This window comes from Hemitrygon akajei, chromosome 18 (assembly GCF_048418815.1).
Source record: "Hemitrygon akajei chromosome 18, sHemAka1.3, whole genome shotgun sequence".
Lineage (NCBI taxonomy): Eukaryota > Metazoa > Chordata > Chondrichthyes > Myliobatiformes > Dasyatidae > Hemitrygon > Hemitrygon akajei.
In genome coordinates, this window is record NC_133141.1 from 9,524,043 (window position 1) to 9,539,305 (window position 15,263).

The window sequence follows — 15,263 nt, forward strand, 5'->3', positions numbered from 1 at the left end:
TCTAGGTCATTTATAAAAGTCACGAAGAGAAGGGGTCCCAGAACAGATCCCTGAGGCACACCACTGGTGACCGACCTCCATGTAGAATATGACCCGTCTACATCCTCCCTTTGCCTTCTGTGGGCAAGCCAGTTCTGGATCCACAAAGCAAGGTCCCCTTGGATCCCATGCCTCCTTACTTTCTCAGTAAGCTTTGCATGGGGTACCTTTAAGGGTTCAGGACAGTCCCACTAATTGTAATCATGTTTTGGGGCACCAAGAATTGAGTATTTAAAGATCACCTGAACTGAGGTTTGGCACTCAATTGTAAGCCCTGGTAATAATTTTGTCTAGTGTTTGTTTTGTCCTTAGTTCTCGATCCAGTTTGATACCAGGTCTCGATCCTTGCTTTGGATACTGCAGCATTTCGGTTCAAACTATCCTCATCAAGGACTCTCATCACTGTATGATTGAGGCAACATGGACGCAATGGGATATCGGAGCCTTTCATCAGTTGTGGCCAGCCTCAGTGAGAAAATTTCCGGACAGACCCTGGAGATACATAACCTCTAGTTTGCTGTGTGCCAGCTTCTGCAGGGAGAAAGCCAAAGTCGCTCAGGTGAGGCTGTTGATTGCTCTGCAGAACCAGTCCACCTTCCAACCTCGAAGAGATTCAATGGTGACCTGGATTCTTGCTGTGCTTTCCTCGTCCAATGTTCATTAGTATTTGAACTCCAGCCATCTTGGTGCAGAAAGGTGGCTTTTATTATCTCTCTTCTGACTGGAAGAGTCCTGACCTGGGCCACCGTGGATTGGGAATGCAAATTGGAAATCCGATCGGGTTCGGAGGTATTCATGGCCACCATGAGGAAGATGTTTCATCACCCCACTGGATCTGAGACTGGAACAAAGTTCAAAGCAAATTGAACCCTGGTGACTGCAACTATCTTCCTTTGTTCAAGTATGGTTTCAATACTGGCGTATTTTCCTTTTGATTCCCATTGACTTTAATATTCCAAAGTGCTTTGATGCCACAGTCTGTCAAATACCTTTTGATGAGGGCAATCACTCTCACCTCACCTCTAGAATTCAGATCCTTTGTTCATAGACCAAGGCTATGATGAGGTCTGAGCTGAGTGGTTCTGATGAAATGCAAACTAGCCACCAGTGAGCAGATTACTGGTGAAACAAGTGTTACTTGAGAGCACTGTTGATGATAGCTTCCCATCACTTTGCTGAATGTTGTGCAGTAATTAACTGGAATGGATTCGTTCTGGTTTTTGTGAACAAAATATACTTGGCTAATTTTTCACATTGAGTAAATGCTGGAATAACTTGACCAAAGGTACAGCTCATTCTGAGGAAAGGGCTTTAGTACACAGCCAGAATACTGCCTGGTCTCATAGCCTTTATGAGATCCAGTGATGTTAGCCGTTTCTTGATATGAAGGAAATCAAACTGTGTGGAGCCTGTTTTCCATGTTGGGGGATTTCTGGAGGAAGCTGTGATGGATCAATAATTTAACATTTCCATCTGAATATGGTTGCATGATTTGTTCCTCATTTTATTGTGAGGGAATAAAATGGGGGTTAGATTGAACCAGCCAGCCTCCGTTTTCATTGTGGATATGTCTGTTGCTCATCAGATGACATGATTGGATACTCATCTAATAGTGGGCATGTGTCAGGCACCCTATGGTGTCCCAGAGTTGATCACCAGCACAAACTAACATGCACAAACTGGCTCTTATGTGCCAATTCTCAAATAGACTCAATTTTCACATTTGCAGAACTATTAATTTAGAAACATGTTTGACACCTACTCTTGTTTTCTTTTACGTATTTTCAGAATATGTTAGCCAAGTATAGCTTGAACTTTTGGCTTTAGATATTTAATGGTTTAAATATTCCATTTTTTTGAAAAAACAAGGACAAGTTTAACTTTAAAGATTAAAGAAAAAAATCAGCGTTATTTGTCATATGTACATCAAAACATTGAAAAATACAGTGAAGTGCATTGTTTGTTTCAATGAACAACACTGTCTGAGGATGAGCTGAGACAGCCCGCAACTATCCCATCTTTCCAGTGTCAACGTAGCATGCCCTCAGTTTACCAACCCTTACTAATCGGTGTGGGAGGAAACCGAAGAACCTGGAGGAAACCCATGGGGAGAACGTAGAAACTCCTTACAGACAGCAGTGAAAACTGAACCGCTATGCTACCAAGCTACCCTGCCTTCACTGGAATATCTTCAATTCAGTTATTATCTGTGTTTCCACAGAAGAGAGAAATTTTCTTTGATTGTTGCTTTTAAACATCAAAGGCAAGATCCATTTTTCATTCAGCAAGACAGTTATTAATGCACACTCAGGATGGTCATTAATCTCTGGGCTCTACTATTGCAGGAATAATTGTACAGTGTCTTTTCTCCTGTTTAGTATACAATATTTATTTAGCTTAGTTTCTCCATATTCCTCAAAAGGACAACACAGGGTCAAGTGATCAATTACGATAATTCTTAAAATACAAAGAGGATTCTGATGAGCTACATTTCGCATGGTTAGTATGGGATTGCTCCAGCTGTCTCCAATCACAGAAAATAATCCAGCAGAAAACTTCAGAGATAAAAGTTATTACATTCTTTACTTATCCCCCATGGTTATTTTATTGGAAACCACTAATGGGTTTTTAACCATTCAGTGGGCTTTTAACCTCTGTCTAAGGGCATTTTAGAGTGAGCTTATTCATGCACATGAAACATCAGGAGCTCAAAGTATGTGTACAAGTGTTCTAGTATTTAAAGGCTCTCCACAGGCTACCTTTTGAACTTTCAACATCCCAGAGATTGATTAATGGAACAGTTATTTTTCACAGCCCATCTTGCATATACCAACTTGTCAGCACCAGCTTCAGCTTCACTACTATCACAGTGATATCCTTGCAGGTTAGTTAGTGGCTAGAGCTGGCAGACATCTCAGTGATGTGAAGTAATGAGCTGGATTGCACTGACCAGACCTGCCCTTCTCAGGTAACTGCCCATGTAGGCCTTACTAAATCTTGATGTCCACATGGATCTCAAAGTCTTGCTTCCTGTGATACTACACCAATGGACTAATATTTACCTGAAAATTCAATTCATAAACCTTTTTTTATTCATCCTTTTTAAAAAAAAGAACACACGGTAGATTTTCCCAGTGTGAAACATGAGAGCGATCGTTTTGGGGTCATTTTAACTCACTCCGGGAAACTGACTGGACACTTCTATTTCTACCAGTCTTGGCCCTAAAATGATGGCTGGGATGATGCCATGAGATGATGTCATTTCCTACACCATGCTCCCTTTGTAACATTTAGTGGGAACTTGGATTCAGTTGCTCCAGGAGTAGCCATCATTGGGTAGTTCTGGGCCAACAAGATCCTGCCACTTCCCACTCCATCCTGTGCTGCACCAGCGACCTCTCAAACTTCAGACCTGATTGTCACTCACAACACTCTGACCTGAGAGCCTGATTTGCCTGCTGCTGACCTGATTCTCTCCTCACCCCTGACATCGATTCTGCTGGAAGTGCAGGGGAAGGTGAGACGGGGTAAATAGACAAAAAGGGAAAAATAGAAACAGAAACCCTTCTCCCCTTTCTCTGCAACCTAACGCATACTTGATTTTTAACTTTACCTGACTGAAATATTAACTCTCTCTCTCTTTCCCCATAGATGCTGCCTGACCTGCTGAGCATTTCCAGTACTCCCTATTATAAATTAGATATCCAGCTTCCAGGGTTTCTAACTTTCTGGTTACAGACTGTGAGCTCTTCAAACATGAAGTTTCAGGAAAGGTGAGCATAAATTAAAAAAAAAATTTAATTGAATTTTCAAATAGGTTACAGAAAGAAAAAAAATTATCAACCCTTCCCCTCCTCCCTTAACCCCTCCCCCCTAACATATCCCTATAGGAAAAAAAAGAGAAGAAAAAAGAAAGAAAGAAAGAATGCCTGGATATCAGAAGATCCCCACATGCTCCATGGAGTTCATAATAGCTTTAATATGTATATTTATTTCTTTCCCCAGATAACCAATAATTTTATCTTCAGAGCACCTATATATTTAATCCTATCTTTTGTAAATAAGGGCGCCAAATTTTCAGAAATATTTCATATTTATCTCTTAAATTATAAGTAATTTTTTCAAGTGGAATGCAGCTAAAAATTTCATTCTTCCAACGATCTATACTTAAGTATGAATCCGATTTCCAAGTAACTGCAATAGCCTTTTTGGCTACTGCCAATGCAATTTTTATGAATTCTTTCTGATATTTATTCAAGGTGAACATAAATGTGGAAGGAAACAATAACTTAATGTGTGCAGGAGAGATTGCAGGTGAGATTCTGAATAATATAAACTGATTAGAAGTTTAAAAAAAAAATCACTTGCACCTGTGCTTACTTGCTTGGACCCTGATTCTAACTACTGTATCTGAATCATAACCACGCTGGACCAATCTTTTGACAGAGCTTTTGATCCTTTATTCCCTCTTTTTTGGAAGTTATACCTGAATTGCAGGGAAGCTCTGCTGGAGAACACAGACTTGCGAGAAACTGCTGTGTGGTGGAGAGTAGCACTTATAGGTTTTTGGTACAAACTCATTGTAGAATGGCCATGCGCAGATGCCATGGGTCAGTGCATGGCCATTTTACACAATTATCATCTATTTTATTCAGTTACATGTTGAGTTAGTGACCTGATCTAGCACACAGGCCACCTTCACAAAGAAATTAGTGGGCAATGAAGTTGTTCAAACTCTGCAGGGTTTTGTTTTGCAATATTATGTTCAAATTATTGGTTTATTTTGAATATTAAAGAGGTCATAGTCCATTATAGGTTATGCTATTGAATTTGAATAGGCAATTCCTATGATTAACTCATTGTGTGAACTTTGCTGCTTTTGCCACATCAAATTCCAGTTAGTAGGGCTCTGTGTCAGCACGTTAGCATATGTTTGCATAGACTGTGATACTGCAGCAGTTGTGCACAAATTTGGAGTAATGTTCTGGAGATGTGATTATATATCGCACTGAGGAATCTAAGTGACTGAATGAAACGAGAATCAAAAGCTAATTTCAGGAACACTGACCAGAGTGTCATAAAAATGCATTTCAGGAAGGTGATTTATGCTTCCTTACCTAGTCTGGCCCATGTATGTGTGACCCCCAGAAGGTTGACAGTGCAGTTGTCTCTTTCTGAACTAAAATGGCTCATTGGCAGTTACGGGCAAACAATGAATTCTGACCCTATCAACAACAACTGCATCTAGTAAATGTAAACGGTGTATTGGCTTCATCAGTCGTAGAATTGAATTTAGGAGCTGAGAGGTAATGTTGCAGCTATATAGGACCCTGGTCAGACCCCACAGTTGTGGTCGCCTCACTACAGGAAGGATGCAGAAACCATAGAAAGGGTGCAGAGGAGATTTACAGGGATGTTGCTTGGATTGGGGAGCATGCCTAATGAAAACAGGTTGAGTGAACTCGGCCTTTTCTCCTTGGAGTGACAGAGGATGAAAGGTGTATAATATGATGAGAGGCATTGATCGTGTGGATAGTCAGAGGCTTTTCCCCAGGGCTGAAATGGTTGCCACAAGAGGACGCAGGTTTAAGGTGCTGGGGATTAGGTACAGAGGAGATGTCAGGGGTAAATTTTTTTGCTCAGAAAGTGGTAAGTGCATAGAATGGGCTGCTGGCAACGGTGGTGGAGGCAGATACGATAGGGTCTTTTAAGAGACTTTTGGATAGGTACATGGAGCTTAGAAAAATAGAGGGCTATAGATAAGCCTAGTAATTTCTAAGGTAGGGACACGTTCGGCACAACTTTGTGGGCCAAAGGACCTGTATTGTACTGTAGGTTTTCTATGTTTCTATTAAAAGAAAGCTATCCATAAAGAGCAAAGCTCAAGTTGACATCTGTGCATTAACATAGCACCAAAAATATTGGGACTTACCTCACTCAGACAAGACCTCATTAGGAAAGGGGAGAGGTGAATGGGAGTTTCAGGCAGTGTGGTCAAGGCCTTTATCATCATGGAGGAGGTAGAAGTGGGAGGGGAATGTACAGATGCTAATGGCAGAAGGAGTGAACAGCTAAGGTGGTTAAGTAGCTGGAAAGGATAGCAAAGATAACACCTGGAACAAAGCCATTTTGAGATTTTATTTGTGGTCTGAGTTGGAGAGTAGGGTTCTGGGTGATGTGTGAGGATGGGGAGATGACGATTTGGATATGGTTGAATTCTGGGAGGGCAAATTGTAGCAGTCAACCAATGAAGTGAGGTAGTAGGTGAGGATATTAGCAGGAGTGATGGAGGGGTGGGCAGTGCCAAATATAGCATTTAGCTTTGGCAATATTTGGGATGCAGCCAATGAAATGCTGCAGAAATACATGCTGCCTGACAACTGGGTACAGAATTTTCCTTTAATATTTATAATAATCTGATATTTGGCCCGATAAATGTCCACTAAATAAATGGTTGATGAATTTGCATACCGTTCCTTTGTTTGGTATGTTACTGGTGGAGAAGTCTCCATTCTAATAGAGAAGGACCCTCAATCAAATTATTGTCTGGCTGTTTATATCAGCAGTAGTTCTATGCTTTTTATTGTCTTTGTATTAGCAGGCCAAGTTTTCTGGTGTATAACTCATTGAGGGAGCAGCAGGGCACTAACTGTGGTGAACTACATATACCTGTCTGGACTGCTCCTGTGGCTCCTCCCACAGACCCCTGTATAAAGGCGATTGAGGCCTGAGCCCGGCCTCATTCTCCAGGATGTAGTGTTGTTCATTCTTCCAGTCAATAAAAGCCGATATCTCGCTTCTTACATCTCAGAGTGAGTTATTGATGGTGCATCACTAACCCAGAATGATGGCAAGCTCTGAGGGATGAAAGCAGACCCAAGCTTTTGGCATGTATGTAAAGTAAGTTAACATATTCCTGATCTCAGACGGTTTTGGCTGGGTTGCTGCTGAGGACAGGGAATAGGAATAGAAGATAACAGTCAGGTTACTGAGTTATTATTGAATATACAGTAGTTATTGTTGTTGGTAGTGGAGCTGGAGTCTACTTGTTCCAGAAACTCTCGACTAGCTCTTGTATGGGGGCATAGTTAAAAGCTCTAATGGCATATTTCAATCTCGTAATGTCAGAGATTTTCAAGAGATATGTGTTTGCATATGCACCCAAGGGAACGGCTAGTGAAATCGTGGTCAGGCGGTCGATGAAGATGGAGCTTCCAAACTTTTTCAGATTGGGCATTCTGGGGCATTTAGCATGCAGACTCATAGATAAGGGAATTCAGGTGAATCAGTAGACCTAATGTTCAAGGGAGTATGTTGAATAGCTGCCAGAGCAGAGACAGCACTAAAACTCATAAGCTTGTATTGCTTTGGAAATCCGCTCACGAGGTTGGTCTGGGTGCTTGGTCTTCCCCTTTGTGATGTGCTACATATAAATCCAACAGGAAACCAATAGGCCTTGTGTCTTGCCTTGGATGTTACGGGAATTACTCAGCCTCAGTTCAAACTGGTCAAATACTACAATTGTCACAATATGGGGATGGGTGCGCTGTATCTTTCTGAAGATGATAACTGCCTGCAAAAATGCTGGTCTCCAAATGACTGAATAGCAAGTGGCAAGTTCATAAAACTGTCCCACTGGGGTACCATATACACAGTGGCATCAACTGAGGAGGTAGAAATGGGAATGCTGCAAGAGAGGAGTGTATCTAGACCAGCACACTTCATTGAGGAAGCAACAGTAATCTTCGGCATCAAAACAAGTCAATTAGTTATCGGCCAGGCCATGTATCCTAAGTACCTTAAACAGTCTCCATTCAGGTAGTGCAAATCAGCATTGGGCACGTGGGAAGGGCTTCTGAATTATGGGCAAGGCGCAGTATTGTGAGTTATCAATCTCCGGATTAAGTTCATGCGAATAGATGTGATCGTGAATGTGTAATACATTAAACTCACAGTAAAGAGGACAATTATTTTGAATAACATTTATAGAAGGATGTGAGACAAGGTGTGTTTGAAGCCTCTCTAGAAAACTGATTCACTAGAATTACCAAGTTCTGGAGTGGATGTTTCAAATACGTATTTTAAACACAGCTTGCTGTTAAGAGCTCAGAAAACGAAGAGACAAGAGGAGTGAATTTATTGTTGGCTGTTTTGTATGTAAATAGTTGATGGTTTCTATGAGTTTAGTAGAGAGGCTGATATCTGAAACACTCTGTCACAGGAGGCTGTGTAATCAGGTGCATTTACTATGTTTAAGAGACATTTAAGCAGACACCTAAAACAGGCAAGGTATATTAGTGACGGATGCTGCCCAACCCGCTGAGTTCTTCCAGCGTGTTGTACACGAGATTAGTGCAACTAGGCAAAACTGTCGATGTGGACATGATGAGCCAAATGAGCTTCAATGAAGAAGCAGTACTGTGTCTATGTGTGTAAGAGAGTGTTAACGGATTGAGTATACATGGCTGTTGATATATTGTTGAAAAGACACTGCTGTTAGTGCATTGCACTCTTCAGTTCAGGATGTTCTGGTGATGACTCATCCCTTCTGCTCCTCTGCAGAGTCTGGACAGTTCCCGTCAGGTAACATAGCTGTGTAGGAAAGACCCTGGCCTTGGACAGATCAAAGCACATTCTTGGGAGTTGGTGCTGCCCCTGAGTGTTCGCTCGGCAGGTTGGATTGTGTTTGACTGCAGACTGTTGCAACATTCATGGACTCAGCAACTTGGACTATATTTTTTGTGTGTCTTATTCTACTGATATGTTATATATGTGTTATATGTGACTGTTGGTACTGTGGCTTGCACCTTGGCCCCAGAGTAATGCTGTTTCATTTGTCTGTATTCATGGGTATTCATGTATGGTTGCATGACAATTAAACTTGAACTTGAAACTAATAGAAATTTCCAGTATTGGTAGCATTCATTATCATCATTTCAAAGCTTTCACACACCTGAGGATGTTTGCATTTTATGTCTTTTATTTGCCATTTGTTGTTGTATTGCACCAAAATAAACAACTACAGTGTATAAATTACTGGTTGATGGTCTTTGACTTCACAGTCTCAGCAACTGTACAGAGTAATCTTTTTCTCCTCTATGTGATAAGGATCACCAGACAGGGAAAGACCTCCCCAGAAAGTGACTGATGGAGCAGAGGTGTGATGGGGAAGGTAGTTTATACTGCGGGGTTAAGTTGCTCTCCATGATGGCTACTTTGAAACACAGTAAAATATTGGGGATTCGGATAAGGACTCTGGGTGGCATCGGTCAGTTCCTTGTGGCTACATGTTCAACTTCTTTCTACCTTTCTCGCTCTCAGCCTTACTGCTTCACTCCTGACTTACGTATCTTCCACACACGAGCTCCAAAATTCTATCCTCAGTGCTCACTCCCACTCCCAGACTTTCTGCTTACACCCTCCCCCCCCCCAAACTCCCCTAGCTCTACTGATCTGCTGCTTTGCCCCGCCACTGCTCCTCTTTTTCCCAGTTGACCCAGCTCCCTTATTGTGAATTATATGGTCAGCATCACCTAAGCTCCAGCAACCCATTTATCTGAGCAATCTGTACGTGTTTGGAATGCAAGAGAAACCTGGAGCATCCAGAGGAGCCCACAGAGTCACAGAGTGAGCAGGCAAACTTCTCACAGGCAGCACTGGACAAGAGGATTGGATGCAGGTTGCTGGAGCTGTGAGAAGTTTGCCTGCTCACTCTGTGGGCTCCTCTGGATGCTCCAGTTTTCTCTTGCATTCCAAACACGTACAGATTGCTGAGATAAATAGACATTGTAAATTGACCTTAATGCATAACTGAGGGTTTAGAAGTTGATGGGAATGTGGGGAGAATAGTGTAGGATTAGTGTGGACAGGAACCTGATGAACAGCAAAGACTTGATGGGCTGAAGGGCCTGTTTGTGTGCTCTGTGATTCTATGAATAGACTATACTGGCAGCTCCAGGAATCACAGCTGATGGATGGGATTAGAAGCCCTGTAATGAGACACTTGCCAGGAATGAAGGAGCACTTTTCACTGACATAGCATCTTGTCACCACCAAGAAACATTACAGATGTCTCACACACAGTGAATGAGGAAAAGTTATGGCTTGTATTTGAATCCTGTCTGCTTGGTTAGAGATGAAAGGGCTGCAAGCAACTGAACAACCGTCCTCAGCACGAAGCTCACTGGATTGATGAGAAATGCAATCACATTAAAATTCATTTTTAAAATCCAAGAGTCTATTTTACATCCTATAAAGCAGATAACAAGCAGAAATGTGATCTCTGCTGCTCATACTATGATGGAGTAGCATTTCCAGTTGAATTTCACTTCTGAAATTCAAATCTGTTGAAATCCAAGGAGTGGAATTTTAGAAGTGGCCTAGAATGATCAGAGGTTAGTGCATCACACATACAGTACACCACACAATATGAACTTCTGTCTGTGCAGCATTCCTATGTCTAATATTTTAATGGAGGTCCAGAAATGCTCAGAGAAACCTCACATGATTATTCAAGGACTTCATTTACTGACAGCTATCTGAAGAGTGAAACAATTATTTTCTTTATTTCATATGGCAATGAGTATCATTGAATAAAAATGCTAAATTACCTTTATCATCACCTTCTAAGGCTGATTTTCTAATGGCTTGTGGTGTCAAACAAGTATGCCTATGACACTATGGTCAAATTTCATGTGCGTGGCTGATATTGAGTGCTCAGAAAATCTCTGCTTAAATTGGAAGGTGTGGTTACCCTCCGTCCCTAACCCAACCCAACTTTCACTTCACTGCACAGTCGTGAGGTTCGGGTCAGGGTGATCATTGTTAGCAGCTTGGATTTGGGAGCTGTAGCAGGACACCATTGATATTTGGGTGCCTTCCTTTGTGGTATGGTTCTCCAAGGACGGGAAGCAGTATCTTGAGTTGGCTGTGAGGTACCATTGTGTGCACCATCTCCGCCACTTCCGGCCAAGTTCCAGCTGCACCTGCAGAACCAAATGCAAAATATTCATCAGTGGAGGCTCTAAAAATCAGTCACTTATTCAATTCTCCTTTGTACTGTAGGTTTCCATAAAATCAATGCTAACAATAATGGGAAGAAAAAAGAAAAGGTTAATTGATGGTCTTGTTTGTCGAATTTGTCTAAGTTTTAATGTCTGAGTTTGGAGATCATAGTCCAGAGATTACTCAACATAGGGAGAGGTGCATTTAGTGTTTGCATGTGGTGGAACAAAACGTGCTTTATGTGAGAGCTTGTCACTGGACAATTATATCGATCAGACACAAGGTCCAGAGTTAAGGGTACGGTTGTGAATGAGCTAAAAGAACCTTAACATTGAATTGTAGTATGTTTCAATACATTAGGTGTTAGAGTAAGGTTATGGTAAGCACATTTAATAAAATATTCATATTTATGCTCTACTAACAGAAACACTTTGTGGAGCTGAATGTGGCAAATCTAAATGTTTTTTAAAACTGAAACAAGGACAACTCTGCCATAGATGGTCCCAAGCCCTGTTGCAAAAGGAAGATTGGGCATCGGGCTAGCAACCCCATCCTGTTAATAAACCCAGAGCTACAGATACACCAATAGAGGGACCAAAGACCTCATTCCTGGGAGAGGAAGTATTTCCGATGGGCTGCACTTTGAAAGACTGAAAGAATGGCCCAGACAGGTCGGAGGACTCTGGTGCTGTTAGTGGCATAGGCCTCATTAGGGGTGATGGGCTTAAGAAGAAGAAGAAGAAGGCAGTGAGAGGACAGATGTGGTGAGTGCCTGGAATATGCTGCCAGGAGTGGTGGTGGAGGTAAATAAGATAGGGGAGCTCAAAAGCTCTTACGCAGGCCGATGAATGTGCAGGAAATGGAAGGATATGGATATTGTGTTGACAAAAGGGATTGGTTTGGCTAGACATTTGATTATTAATTTCATTGGTAACCACAATGTTGTGCTGTACTGTTCTGTGTTGTATTTTCTAACCAATTCCCTGTGGTTAAAACTTCTCTGATCAAATTGTGTTTATAATTTCTCAAGAAATATTAATTAGATATGAGCATCATATGTTTATTATCTTACTTTACATTGCACTGGTATGTTAGAAGCATGTGGAGGGAAAGGCAAAAGAAATGAGGTTATCAGGGATAAGGCTTGGCTAAGACATTCTTCGGTTTGGAATTCACAAACAAGATGGAGGCAGCGGATGTCAAAGTCTAACTATATGTATGACACAAGAGATTGTGTACATGTTGTAAATCTTGAACAACATACACAAAATGCTGGACAGGTCTAGCAGCATCTGTGGAGGGAAATGAATATTTGAGTCCCAGACCCTTCACCAGTCTGGATGAAGAGTTTTGGTTCAAAACATCAACTATTCATTTCTCTCCATAGATGCCGCCTGACCTGCTGAGCTCCTTCAGCATTCTGTTTGTATCTCTCTATCTAACCATGTGTTTTCAATCTGCTACTGTGTCTGATTATATAATAGAGTTCCATAAACATTTATGCTTAATTCTTTTTAATGTTTAGCTTTATTTGTCATGTGCACATTGAAATCTCGAAACATACAATGAAATACATTGTTTGCTTCAATGACTAACACATCCTCGGGGCTGTTCACAAGTGTCGCCACACTCCCAGCATCAACCTAGCATGCCCACACCTTACTAACCTTAACCATAACCCATATGTCTTTGAAATATGGGAGGAAACCAAAGCACCTAGAAGAAACCCGCGTGGTCATTTGGAGAACATACAAACTCTCCCCCTCCCTCCTCCTCCCCTTTCTTCCATGGTCCACTGTCCTCTCCTATTAGATTTCTTCTCCTTCAGCCCTTCACCTCATTCACTCATCCCCTCCAGATCTCACTTCAGCCCCCACCCCCCCAACCACGCACCTTCCCCCTCACCTGGTCTTACCTCTCACCAGCCAGCTTGTACTCTTTCCCCTTCCCCCACCTTCTTATTTTGGCTACTGCCCTCTTCCTTTCCAGTCCTGATGATGAAGGGTCACAGCCCAAAACATTGACTGTTTATTCATTTCCATGGATGCTACCTGACCTGCTGAGATTCTCCAGTATACTGTGTGTGTTGCTCAAGATTTCTGCCATCTGTAGAATCCTGTGTTAACATACTACAGGAATATCAGCTGAATCCCGAAAACCATCACTCATCCTTTGAAAACAGATATCTAAAGTACAGCCTAAAGTCTGTAAAGCTTTTAGACTAAAGACTTGTAAAGCTTATCAAGGTAAATTCATTGAGCACTAATTTCCAGTGGGAAATTGGTTTGAAGGGAAAGCAGATGAGGGAGTTGGTGCAGGAGGGTGGTTGCTTAAAGTACAACTCAAAGAGTCAAAGTACATCCCAGAGACAGGCCTTTTCGCCCATCTAGTCCATGCCAAACCATTTAAACTGCGTATTCCCATCGACTGTCTGTTCGGTGGTGTAGTGGCATCCACACTGGACTTCGAGGTGAGTGGTCACAGGTTTGAATCTAGCCGGAACCTTGCACGCTTTCCATCCATGCTGGTTGGCCTCATAAAAAACAGACAAAAATGCTAAAGAAACGGCAAGGTTGCCACCCGATGTCCCACAAAGTGCGGAAAGGAACAACTCCCATTGACCTGCATCGGAACCACAGCCCTCCATACCCCTACCATCCATGTACCTATCCAAATTTCTCTTAAATGTTAAAATTGAGATCGCATTCACCATCTGTGTTGGCAGCTCATTCCACACTCTCACGACCCTCTGAGTGAAGAAGTCTCTCTTTCATGTTCCCCTTCAACTTTTCACCTTTCACACTTAACCCATAACCTCTGGTTGTAGTCCCACCCAACCGCAGTGGAAAAAGCCTGCTTGCATTTACCCTAGCTATACCCCTCATAATTTTATACCTCTATCAACTCTCCTCTTAATCTTCTACATTCTAAAGAACACACTCCTAAGTTATTCAATCTTTCTTTATAACTCAGGTCCTCCAGCCCCAGTAACATCCTTGTAAATTTTCTCTGTATTCTTTCAACCAAATTTACATCTTTCCTGTAGGTAGGTGACCAAAACTGCACGGAATACTCCAAATTAGGCCTCACCTACATCTTATACAACTTCATACTTTGTCAGAATTAATGTTTTAGAGGATTTCCCTCTTTCTCCGAGTTGTGTTGTTTGAATATTAGTGGTGCTGGCAAAAGGTGACAAATGTGTGTGAATGTCCGCAATGGAAGACTTTGGCAAGGATGGGTTAGATTCAATGCAGTCAATTATCTTCTGGGGAATGTCTCTTCATTGGTGCAAAAATCCAAAAGAAACCAAAAAGGGCATTTCACAGCCAAGTCCACTCAGTCTGTTGGCCAATCCCACAGATGTGCTCAAGGATACATACAACTACTTAACTGGCTCTGTCTGCATTGCTGGCTTAGCATTCTGAGGTAGCCAGATTGGGTTAACAGGAATGTAATTCTTTAGACTTTGTGGTGCATTCTTAAGTCTTGTATGAAGCTCAGAATTATTGATAGTGAAGTCAACTCTGGAATCAATGCAAGCCAGCTTTGCAATAAAAAAAAGTTTATTTATTATTTTGGGATCTGAACATTGCTAACAAAGTCAGCATTCATTGTCTGTCCATGATTTTGTCCTTGAGAAGTTGGTGACCTTCTGTAGTCCTACTGTTGAGAGTCTTCCATGATGCAGCTGGGGAAATATCTCCAGGAGTTAGACCCAGTGACAATAAAGAATTAATGATATATCTCCAAGCAACCTTTGGGTGGTTACTGCCCTTGTCCTTGTAGTGGTTGTGGGAAGTGGTAGGAGTAGGAGATTATTCCTTATCTAGTACAAACTGCACCCAACGAAAAGGGAAGAAATGTTTAGAATGGTGAATGGGGTGCTTGATATAGAGAAATATGGTGTAACCAAATGAGAGATAATAAGATGGGAATAGGAAATGGGCACTTTAACTGCAGTCTGCTATGCACCAGTTCTTGTACCTGCAAGTTAACCTGCCCTGCAGTGCTCCTGTAGAAAGATTTGACTTGAAGGTATCTGTACTCTGCATAGTTCTGGCCAATTAGCCAGAGTAACCTGGTGAACAAGTCAATTCCAAATGGGTCATCACAGTAGTGTCACTGGATAGAGCTGCTGCTTCAGAGTTTCAGCATATTTGGTTCAATCCTGGACTTGAGCACTCTCTGTAGGAAGTTCACATATTTCCCTGAAATTG

General features: G+C 41.8%; 1 protein-coding gene and 1 long non-coding RNA gene across 4 annotated transcripts in view; one reads left to right on the top strand and one right to left on the bottom strand.

The window, feature by feature from the left end:
* The first annotated feature begins 163 nt into the window (after positions 1-163).
* LOC140741060 (uncharacterized) lies at positions 164-8,942 on the top strand. Its single transcript, XR_012101998.1, has 3 exons — positions 164-598; positions 3,691-3,812; positions 8,602-8,942. It is a non-coding gene; the product is annotated as an uncharacterized lncRNA (long non-coding RNA).
* Positions 8,943-9,001: 59 nt separating this feature from the next.
* The window catches only part of LOC140741058 (vasoactive intestinal polypeptide receptor-like), a 114,875-nt gene continuing 108,613 nt past the window's right edge, over positions 9,002-15,263 (bottom strand). For all 3 annotated transcript variants that reach the window (XM_073070741.1, XM_073070740.1, XM_073070743.1), the window contains one exon: positions 9,002-11,024. In XM_073070741.1, coding sequence (XP_072926842.1) covers positions 10,824-11,024 — 201 coding nt within the window. In that variant the 3' untranslated portion in view covers positions 9,002-10,823. The remainder of the gene's footprint in view (positions 11,025-15,263) is intronic.